Source organism: Thamnophis sirtalis, unplaced genomic scaffold, assembly GCF_051295495.1.
Source record: "Thamnophis sirtalis isolate CommonGarterSnake01/CBP01778 unplaced genomic scaffold, rThaSir2_p1.2 scaffold_11, whole genome shotgun sequence".
Classification (NCBI taxonomy): Eukaryota; Metazoa; Chordata; class Lepidosauria; order Squamata; family Natricidae; genus Thamnophis; species Thamnophis sirtalis.
In genome coordinates this window covers 23,212,238-23,239,027 of record NW_028261391.1, presented here as the reverse complement: position 1 = coordinate 23,239,027, position 26,790 = coordinate 23,212,238, and the positions used below count along the sequence as shown (strand labels likewise).

The window sequence follows — 26,790 nt, the reverse complement described above, 5'->3', positions numbered from 1 at the left end:
CCTTCCGCACAGCCTTGAAGAACTGGCTCGCCCGTCAGGCCTGGGGATAAGGACCATTACCCCGCCCGAATGTTGTATGCATGTTGCTTATTATTTTATTATGTGTTGTCGTCTTAGTGTTGTATTCCCCCCTCCCTGGTTTTCTGTGAGCCGCCCTGAGTCCCCTCAGGGAAAAGGGCGGCCTACAAATAAAATCAAATGAAATGAAATGAAATGAAAATACATCAAGTTTATATCATACTCTCCTCATTGGATGAGAGTTATGATGTTTTTGTGTCTTCTCTTGAAGTCCTAACCTGAGATGAACTAACATTGACTGACATTACTGCACGACTGTTGGAAGAGTCAAGTAGAAGGATGGAAAGGGAACAACTGAGAGAGAAACCACCACAACATGAGGAGCCACCTTCTACTGCCTATACTGTTTTAAAAAGTTTTTCTTGTGGGGCTAAGGGACATATAGCTAGATTCTGTAAAAAGGCAAAACCACAGAATGCCGGAAGAGCTAGAAAAAATGCTAATGTCAACTTAGCTATGTCTACTTTGGATATGTCTAGCAATGCAACTGTAAACCATGATTTGTGGGTTGTTGATAGTGGAGCATCACAGTGCATTGCTAGAGATAGAAAAAGGTTTGTAAAAATGACCACGAGCAAGGAACGTGTATTTTTGGCAAATGGATGGAAGGTGAGGGCATCTGGTGAAGGTAATGCATGTTGTTCATTCCTAAATGAGCAGTTACCAATGTTATATGTACCTAACCTGAAATTCAACTTACTATCAGTTAGGGCTCTGGTTAACATTGGCTATGTGGTAACCTTTAGGGGAGATATCTGTTTAATTGAAAAGGAGGGTAACAGGGTTACTGCTACTTTAAAAAACGGTGTGTATGCACCTAATAACGGCAGCAAGACTGTTGGTGGTGCAATACTGGAAGAAGGAAGACTTGCCTACAACTCAAGAATGGACATTGAAAGTCACAAACCTAGCCGAGATGGCGAAAATATCAGCATATCTTAAAGACCATTCAAATGAGAGATATAAACGAGACTGGAAAAAATGGATTGACTATATACAAAACAAATATGGGACTAAGAAATTACAGATAGCCTATGCTTAAGATTAGGAATAATCTAAACTGCTCAAAGTTAGTGTAACAGGAAGAAGCTGAGTTCAATGCAGAGATGTTATTAACTTCTTTTTTATTATTTCCTTTGTCTCTATATATTTTAGACTGTGTTTGTTAAAAATCTATACCGTTTACGGGCTCTGGGAAGTCGGGGGGGGGAAGGGAGGTGGGGTGTTAGGGGGGAGGGGGGAAGGGGGAATATATAGTATGTGCTAGATTTTAAAGTGACGTGACGGCACTTGTATACTGTTGCTCTTTAATTCCACTGTAAAAATAGGACAAGCTGAATATATTAATAGATTGTAGAAATACACCGAAGGGAGGAGTAGAGGGATAGAAGAAAGAGGGGTAGCGAGAGTGGGAGAGAGGACTGGAGGGAGGGGGAGAAGGAAGGGAGGGAGTGTACTGGGAGAGAGGAGTGGTAGAGGGGGAGGGGAAGTAGGGTAGAGGGGAATGATGGAGGGAAGAAGGGAAGTTGGAGGGGGGTGAAAGAAAGGGTGTATGGAGGGTCGAAGAGGTACATTGGGTTTCTATTTTTGGGGGGTATTGTCGACAAGAGGAATGGCTGTGTTTATTGTTTAATGTTATATGGCCCCGGTTATGCACAGTATATATGTGACTGTACGAAAATGAAATGGAAAATAAAAACACATTTAATAAGAAAACTATAAAAAGAAAAAGTAAAAAAAAACGGTGTGTATGTTATACCGGACAGCCAGATGGCTAACACAGCTTATCATAATGTTAAACCCCATGATGAATGCATACATTTACTACATAGACGCATGGGGCACATTAATTTCAAGATGCTGCAACAAACTGTTAAGTTGGCAAAGGGAGTAAAGCTAAAACCATGCAGTAAATATTTAAACTGCAATGTTTGCAGTCAGGAGAAGAGCAAAGTTACTCCAGCAAACGGACTGAATGGTTTTAAAACAAAGGAACCTCTGGAGGTTGTTTTTGCTGATTTAATAGGACCTTTAAAACCCAGTTTGGGAGGTGCCTGTTATGTTTTGAGTATCATGGATCATTATTCCCATTGGGAGAGCAAGTACGTTCAGAGTTTTCATTATATTTTCAGTGATCGTGAGAAGTAGGTAGGAAAATGAAAAGAAGCACAATTAGCCTATTGTTCCCCTTTGGGGGAATTTATAATAAGTAAATTAAATTTGGAAATGAGATCATTTATGTTTCATGTTCCAACAGACACATATCTACTGCTCTTTTGTGTGTGTGTGTGAGAGAGAGATAAGTAGTGTTTATGAGCCACAGTGGTGCAGTGGTTAAAGTGCAGTACTGCAGGCTATTTCTGCTGCCTGCTGGCTGCCTGCAATTTAATAGTTCAAATCTCACCAGGCTCAAGGTTGACTCAGCCTTCCATCCTTCTGAGGTGGGTAAAAAATGAGGACCCACATTGTTGGGGGTAATAGGCTGACTCTGTAAACTGCTTAGAGACAGCTGTAAAGCACTGCAAAGCGGTATATAAGTGCTATTTCTATTCTAACATGCTGTGGTGCCATCTTCCCCATTTTCTAATATGGAAGGATAATGTGGAGACTCCAAGAGCTGGTTTGATCTAGTAGTTAAGGCACCAAGTTAGAAACTGGGAGTCCTGAATTCTAGTCACTTCTTAGGCATGAAAGCTGACTAGGTGATTCTGGGCGAGACCAACTCACAGGGTTGTTGTTATGAGGAAAATAGGAGGAAGGACTATTAGGCATGTTTGCCATCTTTAGTTATTTATAAAATATAATAAAAGGAGGAATATAAATAAATAAGACAAATAAATATATAAATAAATAAGCAAGCAGTACAAGTATATAATCTTATAAGAAACACTGGTGTGAGAAAATGTGGCTGGTTCCAACTATCCAATTTTCTAATTGTGCTCCTGGAAAAACTAATTTTTACAAAGGCAGAACATTGCCACTGTGGGACATAAAGTGACATGGAACAATTTATGTGAAATATTACTCTATTTCTGGATGATCACAGTCATTTTATAGTTGCAAAGGAATACAGAAAACATAACAGCGCTGCTATTAACGTGGACCAGCTTAACTCTGCTGATTTAAGAGTATTTAAACTTTGATTGAATTTAAAAAGGAAGCCTGAGTCACCTTAAAGCTTTTCTTGAAAGTTTATTTGGACATTCTGATCCATGTTTGTTAAAGAGCTTGGAAAAATGTACTGAGATTCTGAAAGTAGTCTCTTGTTTTTATAAAGCTGAAGGAGTAGATTAAGCCAGTATTAATTATTTATGACTTTTAGAATAACAAGCTCAGATGTCCTGTTCTTTCAAAGCACTGACGAAAATTGTCATCACAGCTTCCTTTTAATCTAACAATGTAACAAATACAACCAAAAATACTGTTGTATATATATATATATATATATATCTGGTAACCTAGACGCTATTTAGCAAGGTTTTTTATGGCTACTTGTGGCTGGAAATGCAATTAAGGAGCTGGAACATTAATTCATGTGGCTTGGGCTTAGTCAATTGTGACATTTGGATCTGAAACACCCAGGATTTTTAATAGGACTGTCATTGTTACATGTCAAGCATGTACATCTTCTTAGCCCACATTTCCAATTTTTGGAATTTATCAATGCATTAAAAATGGGATACTTTTGTATTGGGGCATGTCAAAAAAACTTGTATAATTCTGAAAAGAAAATATCTCAGATCTTTGGTGTTCTCCGAACTTGGTGGTTTTCTTGCAGACTTTTCATTACCTAACTAGTTAACATCATCAGTGCAAAACTCAGAGAACAAGGACCCCAGAGTTCAACTCTGAGCCACGAATATTCTCTTCAATTGGTAAGATAATATATATTTTATTTGCAGTAGTAGATTGCAGAAAATGTGCATTTTTACAATATTTGAGGTGGTCTTTTAATTGAGGGACAAGGAAGGTTTTTTAATTAATCCAATTAAATTGTCTGCATTTGTTCATGATGTAATTTATTTTTTTGCATGCTAATATCTCACATTGCATTATGGCTAGCATTATTCCCTTGCTGCTATCAGTATTATGTATACACTTTGTTGTTGCTTAACAAAGCTGTTAATAATATGGCTGCAAAGGCATAGCCGTCCCCAAATTGACACTCTTCAAAAGAGTTAGTGCTCAAATTTTCAACCAATTATGATTTGCAATCAGGTATGATGCTGGAGAATACTTATATGGTGGCAATTTTAGCCCTGGGCTAAACCAGTTTACTATATAATGCACAGGTTTATCTTGTACTATGTTGCTATCCTGGATTAGCAGGGACATTTGCTGAAAAAGAGTTGAATCATAAGAACACTGAAAGTGAATTGAATTGTTTTGAATTGTTTATTATTTATAGGCCGCCCTTTTCCCTGAGGGGACTCAGGGCGGCTTACAATTCATGGGAAGGGGAGTGCAAGACAATATAACACAATACGTGAATAAACAAAATAATAACAATAAAACACAACAGTCATTCAACATTCCGGTGGGGCGGCGTAATCCTTATCCCCAGGCCTGACGGGATAGCCAGATCTTAAGGGCTATGCGGAAGGTCTGGACGGTGGTGAGGGTACGAATCTCCACGGGGAGATCGTTCCAAAGGGTCGGAGCTGCTACAGAGAAGGCCCTCCTCCGCGTAGTCGCCAGTCGGCACTGACTGGCAGATAGAACTCGGAGGAGGCCTTATCTGTGCGATCTAATAGGTCGAAGGGAGGTAATTGGCAGGAGGCGGTCTCTCAAGTACTCAGATCCACTACCATGGAGGGCTTTATGGATGGTAAGTAGCACCTTGAAGCGCACCCGGAGATCAACAGGTAGCCAGCGCAGCTCGCGGAGGATGGGTGTTATGTGGGCGAACCGCGGTGTGCCCACAATCACTTGCGCGGCCGCGTTCTGAACTAGCTGCAGTCGCTGGATGCTCTTCAAGGGCAGCCCCATGTAGAGCATATTGCAGTATTCCAGCCTAGAGGTCACAAGGGCTCGAGTGACTGTTGTGAGAGCCTCCCGGTTCAGGTAGGGTCGCAACTGGCGCACCAGGCGAACCTGGGCAAATGCCCCCCTGGTCACAGCTGACAGGTGATGGTCAAAAGTCAGCTGTGGATCCAGGAGGACTCCCAAGTTGCGAACCCTATCTGAGGGGTGTAAAATTTGACCCCCCAGCCTGAGCGATGGAACACTGGCCAAATTATTGGGAGGGAAACACAACAGCCACTCGGTCTTGTCCGGGTTGAGTACCAGTTTGTTAGCCCTCATCCAGTTCTTAACGGCCTCAAGACCCCGGTTCATCACGTCCACTGCCCTGTTGTAGTCAACTCTTCTGTCTTCTTGGCCCCATCTAGCCAAACAATCTTTTCTTACAGTGGCTCACTACTGAATGGCCATTCTAATACTGAGGGGATGGAAAAAAGAAAGGTATTTGAGATTGCTGCCAGATTAAGGACATACGTACGTACGTACGTACATACATACATACATACATACATATATACATATTTTAAATGTATAGCTATGTTCCCTGGCTCAGCTGCTAAGGAGAAGAACCTTGTGGCTTAATGGTTAACACATCTGCCTAAGATGCAGTACAGCACAGGTTCTAATCCCAGTAAGGGTATGGCTAGCTGATGAGAGCTAAATAGCTTGAAATAGATCTATACTAGTCTCCCTTTATTTATTTATCAGCACAAATACAACACAAATGTAACAAAGGCAACAGTAAAAATATTGGGTTTCTGTCTGGATGGTCTCTTGTGATGAGCTGATGGACAGAGAATGGAAGTAGTAAACTTCCTCCCATATTTGGGCATACCAGGGGTTGTGACTTTAAATGTATACCTATGTTCCCTGGCTCAGCTGATAAGGAGAAGAACCTTGTGGCTTAATGGTTAACACATCTACCTAAGATGCAGTACAGCACAGGTTCTAATCCCAGTAAGGGTATGGCTAGCTGATGAGAGCTAAACAGCTTGAAATAGATCTATACTAGTCTCCCTTTATTTATTTATCAGCACAAATACAACACACACACACACACACACACACACACACACACACACACACACACACACACACACACACACACACACACACACACATATATATATATATATATATATATATATATATATATATATATATTCATAGATTTTCATGGGTACAGGTATGCAGGTCTTTGTGTATTCGGGTCTTTTCCCATGTATGATTGAGAGCATCTTGGCGAAGTTTTGATGAGGTCCCACTTGCCATCTTCAGGCTGGTGAGTGGGACCTCGTCGAAACAGTGCCAAGATACTCTCAATTGTACATGGGAAAAGACTCGAATATGCCAGGACCTGTGTGTGTGTGTGTGTGTGTGTGTGTGTGTGTGTGTGTACGTATGTATGTATAAGAATATCTCCCTCCATTAAAATATACAGTTATCCCATTCAGAGCCTGATCTAAAAAATAATTGAGAAACGGGGTTCATCTTCTGATTATTTACATCTCAGCAGGTTTCATACTCTGCTGCCAGTAATAATGAAAACATCATTTTTGGGGTCCAGACATTATTTTCCTTCCATTATATTTTCATATCAGGCAACTGCAAGGAAAATATGTATGAAACCACTACTGTAATTAATAATCACTTTTTTTCTGCTGACATCCTGCCAACAAAGGATCCTTTGAAAAGCCCCAATGTGTACAGTTTTATGTATTTAAAATATTTATATAAAGCTGTTCGGAAGCTGGAGACAGGTTGGAGAGTAGTTGCAGAGAGTCTTTCCTTCTCCTAGACCAGTGAGGGCGAACTTTTTCAGTACCGAGTCCCAAATTGGACCACATGTGAATGTGTGCATGTGTGTGTACCGGAGTGCCGGAAACCCGAAGACCAGCAGGCCAGCACATGCATCCAAGAAGAGAAATGTCTTCAAAAGAAAAAATAAGGAAGTCCGGTTGCCTCCTGAAAAAGCAACTTTGGGACAACCATGGCTTGGATGACTGAGGATCTCTACAGATGAAGTGGTTTTAGGAATGGCTGTGGAGTTGAGGAGTGAGGCTTCCCCAGAGTTGCAGTGCTCTTACTTGGGGCTTTGTGGTCTCCCAGCCTTGCCTAGCTCTTTTGGACTTGTGGAGCCTTGTGGGTTTGCTGACCAGCTCATGGTATGGCAATGATAGGAAGTGGTCAGAGTGATTGTGTGGCTGTGGCAAGCTGCAGCTTCCTTAAAGGGACAAACAACCGTTGTGTGGCAAGTGAGTGGTGAGTGGACAACAGGGAAACAGGCCATCAGTGGTAATTGGAGCCTTTCAGATAAGTGACCAGCAACTGAACAGCCAGAGTCCCTTTGATGGCCAGAACAGAGGTGAAATTCAGCAGGTTCTGACAGGTTCTGGAGAACCACTAGTGGAAATTTTGAGTAGTTTGGACAACTGGCAAATACCACCTCTGGCTGGCCCCAAAGTGGGGTGGGAATGGAGATTTTGTAATATCCTTCCCTGCCACACCCACCAAGCCACACCCACAGAACCAGTAGTAAAAAATAATAATGAATTTCACCACTGGGCCAGAGCGAGCAACCAAGAGGCATTTGGTGGCCTCCTTGAAGACCCAAAACACAGCCTAATGGTTAGTGAGAAGCAAACAGTTATGAATGGATGGGCACACACTGGAGCTGGAACCTCCCAGGCAAGCAGCAGGAGACAGAGGGGAGGATGTGCCAGCATTCAGATGGCAAAGAGTGGACAGTCAAGTAGGCCCAAATTGGTGATTGGAACTTCCTGGAGGAGCAACTAGTCAAGCCACCCAAGCAGATTCTTCCATGCAAGCCGCCTGCTTAAGTGGTTGGAATGAACCTGGACAGACAGCCAGACAAGTGACAAGTGGCCAGACAAACAGCTGGAGCAGGTAAGAGCCTTAATGAGCAGTGGATACAGCAGGTGAGCATAAGTGAGCCAAGTTAAATTTGATCTTGTTGGACCTGAGGAAATGTACAAGATCCTTGGAACTATAAATGCAATCACCTGTGAATTAGATACATGCTCCTCCTGCGTGGCCAAAGCCAGCTAGGAGGTTTACATGTGGTGAGCCCTAAGTATGATTAATTCATCTTTGAGAGATGAGGTGTTCTTCACATTCTTTAAAGAGGCCATGGTGTGCCCTCTCCTTGAGAAGCCATTGCTAGGTCCTACCATGCTGGATAATTTTCTTCAGTCTCCCACATCCCTTTTTTAGGAAAAGTGTTGAGAAAGTGATGATACTAGAGCTCCTGAGAATCCTGGATGAAACAGATGGTTTCCCTTTCAGTCAGATTTCAAGCCCAGATGGGATGGAAACAGTATTTTGTATGATCTCTGGTAGGAGCAGGAACATGGAGTAGCACACTCATCCTTGCTCTTCTTGACCTCTCAGTGACTTTTGATATTATTGATCATGGTATCCTTTTGAGTCAGCTCCAAAAGTTGGGGATGGGAGGAACAATCTTAGTTCACGTCCTTCCTCTTGGGCTGATCCCAATCACTGTTGATAGAGAGGGAGAGATCCAGTCTTCAGTCCCTTATTTGTGGGGTACTGACTCAGTGTCTTTTTAAAACATCTACATAATACAATACAATACAATAGCAGAGTTGGAAGGGACTTTGGAGGTCTTCTAGTCCAACCCCTTGCCTAGGCAGGAAACCCTATACCGTTTCAGACAAATGGCTATCCAACATCTTCTTAAAGACTTCCAGTGTTGGGGCATTCACAACTTCTGGAGGCAAGCTGTTCCACTGATTAATTGTTCTAACTGTCAGGAAATTTCTCCTCAGTTCTAAAGTTGCTTCTCTCCTTGATTAGTTTCTACCCATTGCTTCTTGTTCTACCCTCAGGTGCCTCGGAGAATAGTTTGACTTCCTCTTCTTTGTGGCAATCCCTGAGATATTGGAACACTGCTATCATGTCTCCCCTAGTCCTTCTTTCTCTTAAACTAGATATACCCAGTTCCTGCAACCGTTCTTCATATGTTTTAGTCTCCAGTCCCCTAATCATCTTTGTTGCTCTTCTCTGCATTCTTTCTAGAGTCTCCACATCTTTTCTACATCATGGCGACCAAAACTGAATGCAGTATTCCAAGTGTGGCCTTACCAAGGCATTGTAGTGGTATTAACACTTCATGTGATCTTGATTCTATCCCTCTATTTATGCAGCCTAGAACTGTGTTGGCTTTTTTGGCAACTGCTGCACACTGCTGGCTCATATTTAAATGGTTGTCCACTAGGACTCCAAGATCCCTTTCACAGTTACTACTGTTGAGCAAGGTACCACCCATACTGTACCTGTGGATTTCGTTTTTGTTGCCTAAATGTAGAACCTTACTCTTTTCACCATTGAATTTCATTTTATTAGATAGTGCCCAATGTTCAAGTTTGTCAAGATCCTTCTGTATCTTTAGCCTATCTTCTGGAGTGTTGGCTATTCCTGCCAGCTTGGTGTCATCTCCAAATTTGATGAGTTCCCCATTTATTTCCTCATCCAAATCATTGATGAAGATGAAGATGTTGAAGAGTACTGGGCCCAAAACAGAGCCTTGGGGTACTCTACTGCATACTTTCCTCCATGAAGATGCAGCTCCATTGAGGACTACATGTTGAGTGCAGTTGGTCAGCCAGTTACAAATCCATCTGGTGGTGATGCTGTCTAACCCACATTCTTCTACTTTATCTAGTAGTAGGTTATGGTCTACCTTATCAAATGCCTTACTGAAGTCCAAGTAAACTATATCGACGGCATTCCTCTGGTCCACTAATTTTTGTCACATTATCAAAGAATGTAATACGATTAGTCTGGCATGATCTGTTTTTGACAAACCCTTGTTGGTTTTTGGCTATTATTTTGTTTGCTTCTAGGTGTTCACTAATTCATTGCTTGATTATCTTTTCCAGAATCTTTCCTGGTATTGAGGTCAGGCTGATAGGTCTGTAGTTTCCTGGATCTGTTTTTCCCTTTTTTTGAAGATGGGAACCACATCAGCTCTTTTCCAATCCTCTGGTAGTTCCCCGGTGCTCCAGGATCTCTGAAAGATATAGTTCAGTGGTTCTGAGATCTCATCTGCCAGTTCCATCAGAACCCTGGGGTGTAATCCATCCGGTCCTGGTGATTTGAACTCATCTAGGGTAGACAGGTGCTCACTTACCATTTTCTTCCCTATTTCAACTTGTGTTCCTAATCTGACTCCATTCACCATAGCATGAAGCAGCTGGTTCATCCATCACCATAGGATAAAGTATAATCAGTATGCAATTATATCTAGTTGTACATCAACATGCTGTATGAACTTAGTGATGCTATGCATGTTTTTCACACTGCTTCGAGACTGGGGGGGTCTTGATGGGGAACAAAAGACTTCAACTGAATCCTGGTAAAATGGAGTTACTGTGGGTAGGAGTCTCCTCTGTATCTAGGGATTTACCATCCTTGGTCTTAGATGGGTTTGCACCATCCCAAATGGACCCAGTGCATAATTTGGGGGCTCTTCCTGGAGTCACGATTTATGTTTGAGGAGAAGGTGGCAGTCATGTCTAGGATGCCTTTGATCCACTCCACGTTGTGTGTCAAGTATGCCCTTTTCTGAATCAGGAGGCCCTTCTCTCAGTCACTCATGTCCTATTCATCTCCCATATGAAGTACTGCAATGCACTCTTTATGAGGCTATTCTTGAAAAGCATCTGGAAGCTGCAGCCGGTGCAGAATGCAGCTGTGCAAGCAATTTTGGTGTCCCAGGTACCGTGTATTGTATGTCACACCTCTATTTTGTGAGGTGTTTTGTGAACTGTATGTCACACCTCTATTTTGTGAGCTGTATGCTTCCAGGCCCAAATCAACATGTTGCTTATAATCTTTAAAGCCCTTCATGGCATGGGACCAGGTTGCCTGAGGAACCATCTTGTCCCAGTTTTATTGATCTACCCCACCAGATCAGGCAGAGAAGGCATGATATGAACCCTGTAAGTTAAAGACCTTTAACTATAAGGATCCAGAATGAGAGACTTCTCTGCCACATGGAATATTTTACCCCCAGAGGTGAGGTTGGCTCCTACCCTCCTGGCCTTCGGGATGGGTGTGAAGATATGGCTCTGCCAACTCAGAGAGTTGGGACTGAAGAGTGGCATGTAACTCTGGGGGTAGTTGAGTGCTCCAAGAGTGCTGCTTCGATCTTTTAATCAGCATTTTTATCTCTGTTCTTGTTTCTTATTCTTATATGGTTTTATGTTGTTTTTTCCCAGTAAGCCTCCCAGAATTACTTAGGTAATGAGATGGGGAGTGTCTAAATTTGATAAATAAAAATAAAATAAACCTTCTCTAACCTGTTGCATACCAGATATATTAGTCTTGTTGGCAATATAATCTAACAGTTTGGTTGGCAATATATAAATCACGTAACAATGCTATACCTGTTTCTTTAAATCATACTGTAAAATGTGATTGGTTGCTGTTTTCCTCAATCGGCCATAAGAGGGAGCCAGAACGACTGTTAGCTCTCTCTCTCTCTATTCGTTAGATGCTGGGCTGATCTGATCTGAGTGTTGTGGAAGCTGACTGTTAGAAAGTGCCGTGAGCTATTGTAAGTTTTGCAACTGTTAACAAACCTTGTGTACCGGACTGATTATATGATACTGGACTATGTTATTTGTATTATCCCTTTACTGAGAGGCGTTGATGACTGACTGAATTATCTGTGTATGACTTGGACTGTTTGATGGACTCTGATACCTCTATTTCCACGAAAGTAAAAGCCTATTTAAACTGCAGTGTCTCTGTATGCTGGTTTGTGTGTTCTCCAACACAACTCTCACAATGCTTCGCTGAACGTACTCGCTCTCCCAATGGGGAGATTACCTAACAAGTCTACAACAGTTGTAGTAGTTTAGATGTGGACTAGTCCCTGGGTTTCACCATTTCTATCCTATCCTCTGCCATGGAACCCCTAGCTGATTTGGGATAGTCACACTGCTCCAGCTCAAATGATCTCCCAGGATTTTAATATTGGGGAAAATGAAAGGAGGGAGTGTTTTTAGTACGTAATGGAAAAGCGGGAAAATAAATAAAAATAAATAAATAAGTAAAATAATCTCCAGTTGGTATACTCTGTCCTCAATGGCTAGAAACCTCAGAAGTTGTAGATCAAGTCATTTGGAGAGCACCAGTCTTAGAAGTTTAATCTAAAGACCACTCATGTTTTTTTGTATTTCATGTGGAATCTCATGAAGCCAGTCTTGCAAATTTTTGAATAAAGTAGAAACCTGGCACAGAACCTTTCTGAACAAAGAGATAAAAGTGGGGATGATGCCTTTTTTTAAATTTGCCCAGCCCTAGTTTAACATACAGATGTCCCCAAGGTATTTAAGAATACTCTGTTTGAAACATTCTAAGGAATTGATGGGAGACCTCATAAATCAGGCAAATGTAACATGTCACTTGGCCCGTAAGGCTAAGGACACTGAAGTGTGGAAACTACTTATTATCCCGGGATCAATATGTAAAAACATGTTTCAACAAATTTAAAAGATGCTTAGAGGGGGCTGGTTAGTGGCTTGGCTGAATCTCTTAAGATACTTTAAAAAAGAAATACACCAGGTTTGTTTTTCTTTTTCTTTTCAAAATTTGAGATCACTTACCTTCTATAAGACACTCGTCTGGGAATGGAATTTTCTTCCCCATCTCCATGACATATGCTTTCACTTTAGAGAGATTTTCTTTTAAGTGAAAGTAAAGCTTATCTTGATACTCCATGGGATTCTTTATGATCTTTGGGTTCTCTTCGTGGCAGTTTTCTTTAACAGGTTCTGGCAGATTCTCTGGTTCTGAACATTTGATACTTGGGCGTGAAAGTGAGGGTTGTTCCAGCTGGGACTCTTCAGAGATTGCACTGGAAGGCAATTTGTCGGTTTCTTGGCTCAAATACAGATCAGTGAAAGAGATGCTGGCTGTAACATCTCCATTCTCCTCTTCTCCTTTGCTGTCTGTATGGATGTCCTTCATATGACCAGCATGCACTACTAAACTTTGGGACCTGCAGTGTAAACAAAAGAATGGACTTAAGGTTTGGGAATGGAGGCAAAATAGCCTAGGGACCAGAGGTGGAATTCAGCCAGTTCTCTCCGGTTCAGGCAAACTGGTAGCGGCAGCTGCGGGAAGCTCCACCCACCCGCCCTTAATGTGAAAGCACTGTGTATGTGCAGAAGGCAGTGCGCATGCGCAGACGCAATCACATTTTCAAACCAATAGGGAAGGTAAGTGAATCCCACTCCTGCTAGGGACCCAATTCAGATCTGTGGCCAAAATGGTTATTTCAGGGGAAAGAGCAGTCGCTTATTCTAAAGACTTGCTTGTTCTATGCCCAGACATGGGGTTGTATTTTTAATACAAAGTAGAATGATTAAAATCTGACCCCCTTTTCTCTCTCTCTCTACAGCTTTAAGTCCAGAATCTGCTTCATATGTAAAGAACTATATTTCCACTTATGCTTTATATGCAGAAGGGGCAAATGCCTGCAGTTGCCCTGTTGTTCATGTTATTGCCATTGCATTTGTGAAGCTGCTCTGCCTTTCATTAAAAAAGGACATTTTTTTTAACCTGTCTGAAGGTTTGCAATATAACAGGAAAAGTGAAAGCAGAGGTGAAAACAGCTGGAGGGATATGAAAAAGAGGAGGGAGGGATCTCATGTAAAAGCTAGAGATGTCAGAGTAATCAGTGGTAGTTTAGTTCAAACTACAGATTACATGGGAACTGAGCTGGGATGTGCTTCACTTATTTTGTTTCTCAAATGTTAACAAAGTAGGCAGAAACATGTTCTTATATACAATGACTTTAAAAACTTTTATCAAATATTCATTCCTATCAAAACATTCCATACTACTCACTAACTCCCTACTATCAGAATGTGCACACCATAATTTTTTTCAATTTTTCCATCTTAGGAAATCATCTATCCAAAATACATAAATTCATTTATTTGCTCTAGTTTTATACTACTTGTTGCAGCTCACAACCAATATAACATTTGCCCTCACTCTATTTCTCATCTAAATACTTTATATGATTGTCAAGTGAATACATAAACATATATATTTATGTTTCCAACCAATATACTGTATCTCTACTATTACTACATGAATTCCCTACACATTTCATCATAAATATATTAAACTGCCAAGTGGGAATTGCAATTACTCACTCCATTTTCCTTATCAAGGATATAGTAGCTGCAGTAGTCCTCGATTTACAATTGGTCATTTAACAAACTTTCAAAATTACCACCGTCTTGGGAATGGGGCTTTACAGTTCTGTAAATCACTTCAGATCAAAATTACCACAGTCTTGGGAATGGCGCTTTACAGTCTGTAAATCTCTCCAGATCCTGAAGATGAAACTTAAATACTTTGGCCACCTAATGAGAAGGAAGGACTCACTGGAGAAGAGCCTAATGCTGAGAAATATTGAGGGCAAAAGAAGGGGATGACAGAGAATGAGATGACTGGATGGAGTCACCGAAGCAGTAGGCGTGAGCTGAAATGGACTCCAGAGGATGGTAGTGGACAGAAAGGCCTGGGTTATCCATGGGGTTGCGATAGGTCGGACACGAATTCGCAATTAACAACAACAAACTGCTTTTGGATGCCATAAAATATTGTGCATGCCCTTCAATGATTACATGACCAGATTTCAGATGCTTGGCAATCAGCATGCATTTATGTCTGATTGCAACATTGCATGTTCACATGATTACGATTTGCAATTTTTTTTTTGCAGTTCCTGGCACAATACTGGGAGAATGACTTTGCTTAATGACCATGTGATTAACTTAACAACTCCATGATTTGGACCTATGACGGTGTCCTTTGCTTAACAACTGCCATAAAAATGGTGGGGAAGATTGGGTCTGCTCACATAGATGCCTCAACTTAGAAATGCAGTGATGTATGACCAAAATCCCAGTCCCAGTTGTAGTCTTACATTGAGGGCTTATGGTACCTGGTCTTTGATACATTAATTTTCAGATTCAGGCTGCTGTTATATTACATGATCTATATGACATTTGCCTCAAATCATTCATGTTTTCAGATCACAATACAATATTATCCACATACCAAAATACATAAACATTCATGTCCCAGAAAACACACCATGGATATTCCTTATATATTGATTTATAACTTAGACCATTCTAGGATCAGGGCTTCGTATTATGATCATTCATGTCTTATGACTTTCAGATTGGACTACTGCAATGCATTCCACATAGGACTCACTCTGAAGATCACTCAGAAGCTTCAGCTGGTGCAGAATAAGGTGACATGGGCAGTTAATTGCACTGGTTATTCTGCTTATGTGACATCATTGAACCATGAGCTGTCTTTTTTTTTTTTTAGTCATTTATTTGACATTTATAGGCCGCCCTTTTCCCTGAGGGGACTCAGGGCGGCTTACAATTAATGGGAAGGGAGTGTAAGACAAAACACAAGAAAGAAAAAAATGTGAATAAAAAAATAAACCGATAAAACACAACACTCATTCAGCATTCGGGTGAGGTGAGGTTCGGGTCTTATCCGCAGGCCTGACGGGATAGCCAGATCTTGAGGGCTGTGCGGAAGGTCTGGATGGTGGTGAGGATACGAATCTCCACGGGGAGATCGTTCCAAAGCGTCGGAGCTGCAACTGAGAAGGCTCTCCTCCGCGTAGTCGCCAGTCAGCACTGACTGGCGGATGGAATTCGGAGGAGGCCTACTCTATGCGATCTGATGGGATGAAGGGAGGTAATTGGCAGAAGGCGGTCTCTCAGAAAGTCAGATCCACTACCATGGAGGGCTTTATGAATGGTGAGTAGCACCTTGAAGCGCACCCGGAGATCAACAGGTAGCCAGCGCAGCTCACGGAGGATCGGTGTTATGTGGGCGAACCGTGGTGCGCCCACGATCACTCGCGCGGCCGCATTCTGGACTAGCTGAAGTCGCCGGATGCTCTTCAAGGGCAGCCCCATGTAGAGCACATTGCAGTATTCCAGCCTGGAGATCACAAGGGCTCGAGTGACTGTTGTGAGGGCCTCCCGATTCAGGTAGGGCCGCAACTGGCGTACCAGGCGAACCTGGGCAAATGCCCCCCTGGTCAGCTGTATTGTCTTCTAGTGTGCTTCCATGTGCAATTCAAGGCAGAATTCAAGGCAAACTCAAAGCCAAGAACTACCTTTAAAATCCTTCATGGCTTGGGACCGATTCATTTATCGGACTGTTTCTGTCTAATTGTGTGTAACTGTCCAGTAGAAAGGGTGTGCTGAAGGTACCATAAGGAGAGTTGCCTGACAAGCTCCAGGAGAAGAGCCTTACAATTAACTGATACGACAGAAAATGAGGTGACTAGATGGAGGCACCGAAGCAGTAAGTGTGAGTTTAAATGGACTCCAAAGGATGGCAGAGGACAGGAAGGCCTGGAGGAACGTTGTCCATGGGGTCACGATCGGTCGGACACTACTTCACAACAACAAAATCAAGAATATTTTTCTTCCTTCCCTTCTGTTTTTCTATGTTATGCATTCATATATTTAATACAATTTCCTGGACTCATAAAGACAATATCGTGGCTGGTCAGTTCTTATCATCATTGGATGTAGTCATGCTATAGGTTTGCACTTATTGGATTTTCTTTGATATGAGTGATTACATACCCAGTTTTTAGTCTTTATGTATACATGTGCTATTTTTTTTAAGGAAAAGAGAAAGAAAAAAGGTAATTTTCTCCTGGGTTCTTGTTTCTTTAAAACCTCTTTGAACACATCACATTGGAGAAACAGTTCTTGTTATAATGTTTAAAAGAAGTAATATTTGTTCTGAACATTCTCAAATCAACATTTTCTAATTTTTTTTTGTTTCTTCAAATCCACATAGGGTCTTGTTTCCTCTGTATTTCTCTCGCTCTTCCACTCTCACTCTCTCTCAATACTTTGGAACGTAAAATAGGTTAAACAAATAACTCAAACCGATCTTATCCAGATCTGAGTTACTGACAAGAAGTCTGGATACAATTAAATGCCTGATGCCCACTGGTACTATGTAACTTGGCTGTTCATTGAAATGTTACTTTATACACACACACATGTAGAGACACAAACACACAAAACCTGATTGGCATGCAATGGCGCTAATAGTTTTCATTAAACCAGGTATATTTATTATACTTGTTAAACCTCAAGTCTTCTTTAGAAACCAAGCAACTATATCTACATACTTGGCAATGTTTATTTTCTCTCTAAAGTTGTAATTTTAACTTGAAGTTTTTTATCCTTTCCATCCCCAATCATAATAGATTTTAATAGATTTCCCCTGTGAAGGAGATTCTGTTTCAAGCAATATCTTCTATTAAAGAGGGAAAAAATCTGGGGGGATTAAGAGTTATGTTTTTGTAGGAAATAGAATTTTTTAAAAATAAAAATCTCTAAATCTCACAGACATGCCAACATGTCTAAATCTCACAGACATGCACTTCATTCCAAGCGCATCTTTGGCCAAGTTCTTTCAAAGAATGATTAATTATTTGAAAAGTGAAAAAAAAATACTTTTTGCATTCTGCAATTGTTGACTATAATAATGTCCATTATATCTAACAGGTATTTCCTAAACTTTATTATTTACTTGCAAGTGGATATCTTTTGCATACTATATAATTTTCAGCAAAGAGTACAAATTAATTAATATAAAAAGATAAATAATATAATGTAATAGTAGCTTGAAATTACAGCTTGTTTAGCCACAGATCTTACCTAGGTATTTCATAGCTGCAGCTCTTTAGTTTAAAACGATCAGAAATAGTGCTCTACAGTTCAAGTAGGCTGTGGCTTCTACATGCTCCATAAATATTAATTTGTTCCTGCCTCTGGAATGTCTAAAATGTACCCAGAATCTCTGAAAATGGCCTATGTTAATACTCCATCTTGTTGCAGCAAATTCCACAAATTAATTGTGCACCTTGTTTGAAACCTCAAAACTCTTCAGTGGCAACTTATTTTTAAAATCCCAGCATTCCTCAATTCTGCACACTAGAAAGTGTGCTTAAATCATTCCTGTTATCATATGTAGAAAACAAAATTAAATGGCTGACTAACAGAAATGATTTTGAACTTCCATGAGTGTGTTTGAAAACAGACACAGAAATGTGTGAATGTATGGAGATATGTATGGAAATGTATAGATGTATAATGGCAGTTGCAACCAGGAAGAGCTTTGTGCAATTGTAGATTACATGAGGTGTTCACTCAAGTTCTATTCTTCTCCTATCTTGGGTCTCCTCCGGATTCCATCTGCCAGCCAATGTCGGCTGGCGACTCCCCGGGGGAGAGCCTTCTCTGTTGCAGCTCCGGCCCTCTGGAACGAGCTCCCTGTTGAGATCCGGACCCTTACTACCCTCCAGGCCTTCCGCAAAGCCACCAAGTCCTGGCTGTTCCAGCAGGCTGGGGGGAGCTGAGAAGCATCTACCTCCACAGAAATTGTGAATGTTGGTTTTGTTTTTAATATGTTGTCTTTGTCTCATTCCCCCCTTTCCCTTGTCTTTTGTGAGCCGCCCGGAGTCCTCCGGGAGTGGGCGGCATACAAGACAGATAAATAAATAAATAAATAGATAGATAGATAAATAAACAAATAAATAAATAAATCTTGACTATTGCAATGTGCTCTACATGTGGCTACCCTTGAAACATATCCAAAAACTTCAATTGGTTCAAAATACAGTGGTCCACATGGCTTTGTACAGGCCTAGATGTACATGTCACATGTTTCCTAAGAGAACTGCACTGCCTGCAGATTTGCATCAAGACGTGGGTTGTCATCCAATTGCATCCAATTCAAGACATGGGTTGTCATCTTCAAAGACCTCACATGGCTTGGAACCAGGCTATTTGAACGACTTTCTTTCCCCAGTCACATCTACCTGACCTACTAGAGTGGGGAGGCAGGGAATGCTATGGGTTATTTCTCCTAAGGAGATCCATCTAGCCAGATCAAGAAGAAGAGCCTTCTCCGTGGTGGCTCCCTCCCTGCAGAACATCATCCACACATAGATAAGATTGCGCCCCCACTCTTTCATGAGGCCCTAAAGATCTGGTTTTGACAATCGGTCTGGAAACCACAGAATGGGATGGAGCCCATCAGGTGGCTTACTTGATTTTTGTTATGGGCGGGGGGGAGGAAGTTTTTTTAATTGTTTTTAAATTTTGTTTTATATTTTATATTGGGGATTTATCTTTGTAAGGATGAATTGAACAGCCATATAATTTTTATAAATTTTAAAAAATAAATATAAAAGAGTCAGATCCTGAAGAAAAAAAAACAGCAGATGGTTGGATTGAAATTATGTGCAATAGGCTGAACAAACATTTCACACTTTGTGTACACGGATATACATGCATTTTTACTTAATTTGCATTTCTGCCTTTAAAGTCTCTTTAAAAGAAACCTTGGCACAAATGTTGTCCATTACCAGATCCTAGTTCTAGATTTAGTTATTGTAAGAAACAAAAGCCTGAATGAAATCCAATGCAAGTGTGCTGCGTGAAGCTCCTAAATCACCTCAGATCAGAGGAGGAAATGTTTGTCACACCTGGCTGATTTAAAGAGAACATTTTGTTTTACATTTCACTATACATTACACTGTTCTTTGTGGCTTAACAGTCAATAAAATATGGAACTTGGCTTGCACTCTGCTATTTGGCTAATGTTATACACACAGGATTTACGGCATATATGATTCTTTACTTTCTTGCCAAAAAAAAAAAAAATCATCCCTGGAGATATTCTTCAGGGGGTACAATAATATCTATGACTGGTCTATACCCATGGTGATCTTCTTAGCAACATGGCTTTCTTGGCAAGCTTTCTCCTGAAAGCACGGCTGCTCCAACAAGTCTGAAATGCTTTACTTAACTTTTTATACTTGCACAGCTGGGAGATGTGTCTCATCTACTGGCTGCTCTCATAAATGAAAAACTAATAAAATTAATTACTGGTAAAAATTAAGACTGAATAGACTCCATTCCAAAGATTTCTGGCAAAGACTATAATGGATGCAGTCTGCTCTGCCAAAACTCGGGCATTGTGGAATCTGGAATAGATTTCACAATCATCCCTGGGTATGCTCAGAGGACTTCACAAGCATAAATTCAGAAAGGTGGACCTGTATTTAATACTTCTATTTGGATATGCGGGAGAGACAGTCACACAGGATCTGCATAAGTTCACCCACTCCAAGGCTTAATATAATTGGGGTTCATTATATTGCATTTTGTGGGTATCTGTTCTTTAATGTTCTACCTCTCTAGCCATTTACATTAAAACAAAACACATTTTTTTAAAAAAATGCATGTGCAGAGATTTTAATACTTCTGGACAAGCTATGGCTATTGAGCCAACACGCATGGTGAATTCAAATAGGAATCTTGCTAAGAATGTAGAGGCACAATGCTTTGGTCCGGCAAAATATCTGGTATGGGATTATTTCCAAAAAATACAACTTCATCATTGTGCATTTCCAACAGTTCAAATATTTCTTAATTACTATGCTAATTAGGGACAAAGGAAGTAAAAATAAAAGGACTGTAAGAGCCAAATTATATATGCCAGATCAACCCTCTCCTTTAAAAAGAAATCATTTAACGATTAAGTAACACAAAAATGGAATGATAGCAATCAACACTGCATGCCTTGTTATTCTCAAGCATCAAGATATGGACGTTTCAGTAGATCAGCATTTTCTGTTTGTTGTTAAGTTGACCATGCTTGATTTCTAAGATGAAATCATTATATATCCATGTTGATTTTCTTTAAAAAGTAAGCTCTGCAAGCTGAATAACCTGCCTCATTGAGATAAATAGAGGCCCGGGCATTTTAGTGCCGAATGGTTTTAATTTATAACATGGTTTTAATTACATCAGATATATAAAATTCCTGATGTCAAACAATTCAGATCTACATTACTGTACAAAACTTCACTTCCTGTGGTACAAAAATATTCCTAAAGGAATGAAATTATTCTGGAAATGCATATATTCAAAGCATATTTGTTAACTCAAAACTTGGAATCTGATCAAAATCAGTCTACTTCAAGTGTAACAGGAAGCCCACATGGAAGGTACTTCTTTGGGTCTAACAAGCTCTCCATGTCTACATCTAATATGGTGAACTCTGTTATTTCCAAACTTAGAATAATTGTCACAGAGGATGGTTGAGACGTTGTGGATTAATTCTGATTCGTAATAGTGCAATAATATGGCACCAGTTCCTATACCTAATGGTATAATCACCAATACAGGCAGATGGTAGTTTCCATTTTCCATTTCTTCAGAAATCTCACTGCAATAGCTGGAGGAGATCCTGTGGTAAAGGGACTCTTTTACATGAGGTTAAACTTGCTTGAGAAATCCTGAACCATATGCGGCAAACTATGACCTGCCAGAGGTTACTGTACTACAATTCCTCTCCATTGGACAGATTACTTGGGTTTCTGGGACTCAAAGTTCATCAACATCTGGAAAACTATTCTTTTGAAGGATCCTTGTTCAGCCCTCTTTACCCACTTCCTAAACTACTTATTTCTATTAAAAATATGGGCATTTTCTCAGTCTGTTTTAATTTGAATGGTTCTCTTTCTGACATGTGTGTGCGTGTGTGCGCACAAACTATTGTGTTCTGTCTTTATACTCCATACAAAATCTTTCATTTTCATTTTTTCAACAACAGTTATATGCATGTTTTCCTCATATATAGCCTCTTTCACTTCACTATACCACAAATATCATTTTCTCAAACTTTCATTAAGTCAGCTTCTCACATTTCTGTAGCACTCTGCCACATAATTCTTTTCATTCTGATTCAAGCAGCTTCCCTATTCTCTTTCTCCACATTCATTTTTCATCCAATCTATTTGGAGATCAATCTACTTTCTAATGTTGCTCATAGTTGCGTTTTCTATTCCTGCAGTTGTTATACCTTCATTCTTCTGTTTTCAGTTATTCCCTCTTCTTCCAAATCCATTTAACCCCAAGATCCATTCTTGACATTCTGACTGATTATTAGCACTCTACACATATTGATGAATGATGATTTACAAGACAGCCTCTTGTAGATTATAGAGCCTATTTTGCACAGATTAATGCATGACTTCATTGGCTTTGCTTGCTGTTGTGGACTACAGACTAAATCTGCTAAATGCTAGTAGAAAGTGTTGCATGTTCAGCATATATGACTAAGGCTCAGGATGGGTTCCTGCCAGTTCTAACCTTTTCTATAGAAGAGATTCCACAAATCTACAGTGCCATTAAGAACCGGTTCCAGCTCTCTCCCCCGCCTGTCCGCACATCATCAAGATGAAGAGCGAGAGGAGGAATTCTGGGAGTTGAAGTCCACAAGTCTTAAAGCTGTTAAGTTTGAACACTCCTGGGTTTTTTTTTCTAAAGGGTTAGGGATGCAAGTGTCTTGTAACTTGACAGCTTTAAGGCTTGTGTGCTTCAAATGCCAGAGTTTCTGAGCCAATATTTTGGTTGCTAAGCAAGAGCGTTGTTAAGTAAGTTTCACCACATTTTACAAGTTAGCCACGCCCACCCAGTCACATGACTGCCAAGCCACTCCCAGCTGGTCACATGGCTGGAAGCCACTCCCACCCAGTCACATGCCAGCAAGCCACTCCCACAAAGCAGGCCACACCTACAGAAGAGGTTCTAAAAATTTTTGAAACCCACCACTGCTAAGGCTGGACATAAAGTCTATATCAGTGTTTTTCAGACATGGCAACTTTAAAATGTATGGATTTCAAATGGGGAATTCTGCATGTTGACTTCTACACATCTTAAAGTTGCCAAGCTTGAAAAGCACCAGTACATGTCTTCCCTATATTATTTTTTTTAAAAAAAAACATGTTGCCCAGAGTTCATGTAAATCTTTTTTTCTAATAAATTCAAGGGAATCAAAATTCTAATTTTGACGATTACTTTTTACTACTATCTTCTCGTATGAACATCCCACCAGATGTAAGGAAAATGGTTAAAACAGGTATAAACATGCTCTTGAAATTATATGCACTGAGTTTGAAATATACAGTACCGTTTTTAAAAGTTCAATAAGCTGTAATAATTTAAAGGGTCGAATTTCTGAATATGATTTAATGTTGCTTCGGGGAGTAAGTTCACCAAAGTATTTATGAGGTTAAGTTGCACAGAGCTAACAGAACAGCTCTATGCTTAGTAACATCTTAGTAGCCTGCATTAATGATAATAAACCTCAGTGTAAAGTGAAATAAAATATTTTCTGGGAGTTTAAGATATTAAATATTAAACAGGGAGCCTCGGGCTTGTTGCCATACTCATATCAATTTGAATACACTTCTTTTGAGACTTACAATCCAAATGCTTTCCCTTACCTAAGTTTAATGGATTTAGTAATATAAATCTGAAAAGTATCTGCTATTCTGATAGATAATTATGTTAATAGTATTGATAATAAGCCAGTGCTGTTCCATTGATACTCTTAAACACACCTTGCAGCCTCATATGCTTAAAAACTGAAATACTGTAAAAAAAATAGTGGTAAATGATTTCAATATGCTTTGATTATATACTTCGCCAACAATGGCTAATAGTTCATTCCAATGAATCAATAATTATTAAACAAATCAACATAATGCAAAAACATTATTTTTCTATGTCTCATGATTGAAAAGAAAATTCCTATTAAGTAAACAGGTCCTTAATTTAATTTTAAAATCTAATTTTAATTATCATAATAAAATTGATTTCCTTATGCTATAGCGTCACATGGCTTTCTTTCCTTATGTTGCTTCCTTTTAGTGGCAATGATTTATATCTGGACATTGAATGTTTATGTCAAGATAAAAAGTTATTGATGGTGGAGTATATTTATGGGTGAAATCTTGCTTTTGATCTTTCAATTATACAGTGATATCTTGGTACTCAACTGCTTTGAAACTCAACAAATTTGATAAAGGTAAAGGTTTCCCTTGCACATATGTGCTGGTCGTTCCTGACTCTAGGGCGTGGTGCTCATCTGTTTCAAAGCCAAAGAGCCAGTGCTGTCCGAAGATGTCTCCATAGTCATGGGGCCGACATGACTAAACGCCGAAGGCGCACGGAGCGCTGTGACCTTCCAACCAAAGGTGGTTCCTATTTTTCTACTTGCATTTTTACATGCTTTCGAACTGCTAGGTTGGCAGAAGCTGGGACAAGTAACGGGAGCTCACTCTGTTATGCGACACTAGGGATTCAAACCCCTGGACTGCTGACCTTTCTGATCGACAAGCTCAGCATTTTAGCCACTGAGCCACTACATCCCATCAAATTTGGTACGCAACGCATTTTGATGTGAACATTTTGTCCCTTACTCGTCATTGGTTTGGTACTCAATACACAAGCTAAAACCTGTCAGTGTGTCGGCTGCATTATGACTCATTACATTATTCCTTATGGGAAAAATTTGTTTGGTACTCATTGTTTTTGGTACTCATTGTGCCTCTTGGAATCAATTAACAATGAATACCAAAGTACAACGGAGCTCACTCCATTACGTGGCACTAGGGATTTGAACCACTGAACTTTCTGATCGACAAACTCTGCATCTTAGCCACTGAGCCACTGCATCCCTTATACATATAAATATGCATGCCCATATTCTTGTACTATCTACTATCTGCTTTTATTAGAATTACACACGAAGAATCATCTGGGAAAAATGCTCCATTCTGTATATGTGAGTAGTGATGGAAATAAGTGGTTTTGTAACATGACTATAGTGATAAACACAAATTCAGGCATACATTGACCTCATTTTCAAAACTCTCTAAGAAATAACTTTAGGTCTTCACCATGAGAAGCAGTTGGCTACTTGGGAAAACTTGTTGGAAGATTCTTGTAGGATTGTTCAACTATCCAATATCTTTCACTGAAGAATGGTATTCTCAACAACTAGGATGCCTGTTTCTACCAACCTTTGAGACTGGTGCACATGAAGCCATAAAGGAGGAAGGGGAGAGGCTCACCCAGACAGGCTGAATTAACTCTGGCAAGCAAAGTGATGACAGAGGTGGCAGCTGGATCACACTCTCATTTATACAACAAACACAAATTCTCACCAGCCTATGATTGACAACCAAATATTTTAGGCTGGTTTCTCTGATAGTTGGACCAATATATTACATATAAACATGGCAACTTTTAGCTTATCACGAATATTAAAATGCTACATCCTTAGGATAAAAAGATCAGAGGTTTGACTTTACCTGCATTCCGAACTCGTGTTGTTTTTCAGCTGTTGGGTGAGATGTTTAGCTACAGCAGTGAAACTGTTACTCATACGATAAATATCTCTGCTTTGGATACCCAAGATGTTGGAGAAGAGGTCAGTGATGTATTTGATCTCCAACAAAATGATATGGTGGAAAGAATGTTCCATGTTTCCCAGCTGATTAAGCAAATAGACCAGGCAGATCCGAGCTTGTTCCTATTAAGAAAAAAAAAAGGAGTTTAAAATAAGTGATACTGTTAAAAATTTGAGTTAGCTTTGTTTGAGGAAAGGAATGGGGGTGGAGAGAATCCAGAGCGAATTGTTTTCAGTTCACTTTTAAAAAGGTACATCATTATGGACTTGTGTAAAATAAACATGCTGTACAGAGAGGGAAACTGTTATCCAAATAACAAAAACATAATACATTTAGAACTTGTTTACGATTTTAAAAATATAGATGGTTTTTACGAGCTTCCCCTAATCTTTTCTTTATTGTACAGGAGCTAAATAGAATGAGAAAAAGATGGAAGAAGATGAACTATGGAAGATGGATGTCAGGTTTCAGGGATAAATACAAATAATTGGAGAAAAGCTGATAACTGCCCTTTGCCAGGAAGGGTGATGTACTGTAGGTAACAACTAGCACCTTGAATGTTATTTCTAATAGGAATCAGTACAGCTCAAGTAGTAGTGGTGTTGCATGGATGTAGCAAGGTCCACCCACAAGTACAGGTGCCACTGCATTCTTTGGGTATACAAAGCAGAGATATTTATCATATGAGTAACAGTATCACTGCTGTAGATAAACATCTCATCCAACAGCTGAAAAACAACAGAAGTTTGGAATGCAGGTAAATTGCATTCTAGACTAAATTCAGCTTTTGAGTAGTTTTCAAGGGTAGTCCCAAATAGGTCGCTTTGATGTTTCATCATCTGCCAATAGTTAGGTTTATAAGAACTACAGCTTCTTCTTTGTCTGTACTTACAGAAGTACAGACAAAATATGTAACAGTTACACAGTTTGCACATTTTCATGTCACAATAGTTGGTAGTTTGACAGTTTGACTTTGTAAACTAGGCTAGATATTATGAGTGTAGAAGCAAAAGCTATATGCTACTTCAAACATTCAGTAGTCAAGGAACATGTTACAATGAAGATCAAGTCCTATAAGAGTCTGGATGTCAAATACAGTTTACAAATACAGATTTCTGCAAATATGAAACAGTGTCCCACATGCACACCCACAGCTGGAAGCCTGTCAATCTAGAAGGAAGGAGAACTTTTTGAACAGTGAGAACAATTAATGAAATAGCTTGGGTCCTGAAATTGTGGGTCATCCATCATTGGAGGTTTTAAAATATATAACCACCAAGACAGAG

The 26,790-nt window shown here is 40.0% G+C and overlaps 1 protein-coding gene across 5 annotated transcripts in view; it reads right to left on the bottom strand.

The window, feature by feature from the left end:
- VEPH1 (ventricular zone expressed PH domain containing 1) overlaps positions 1 to 26,790 on the bottom strand; it is a 151,473-nt gene that overhangs the window by 49,630 nt on the left and 75,053 nt on the right. For all 5 annotated transcript variants that reach the window (XM_087725325.1, XM_087725329.1, XM_087725328.1 and 2 more), the window contains exons 7-8: positions 25,406 to 25,626; positions 12,756 to 13,150 (exon numbers count right to left, since the gene is read on the bottom strand). In XM_087725325.1, the coding sequence (XP_087581451.1) occupies positions 12,756 to 13,150; positions 25,406 to 25,626 (616 nt within the window). The remainder of the gene's footprint in view (positions 1 to 12,755; positions 13,151 to 25,405; positions 25,627 to 26,790) is intronic.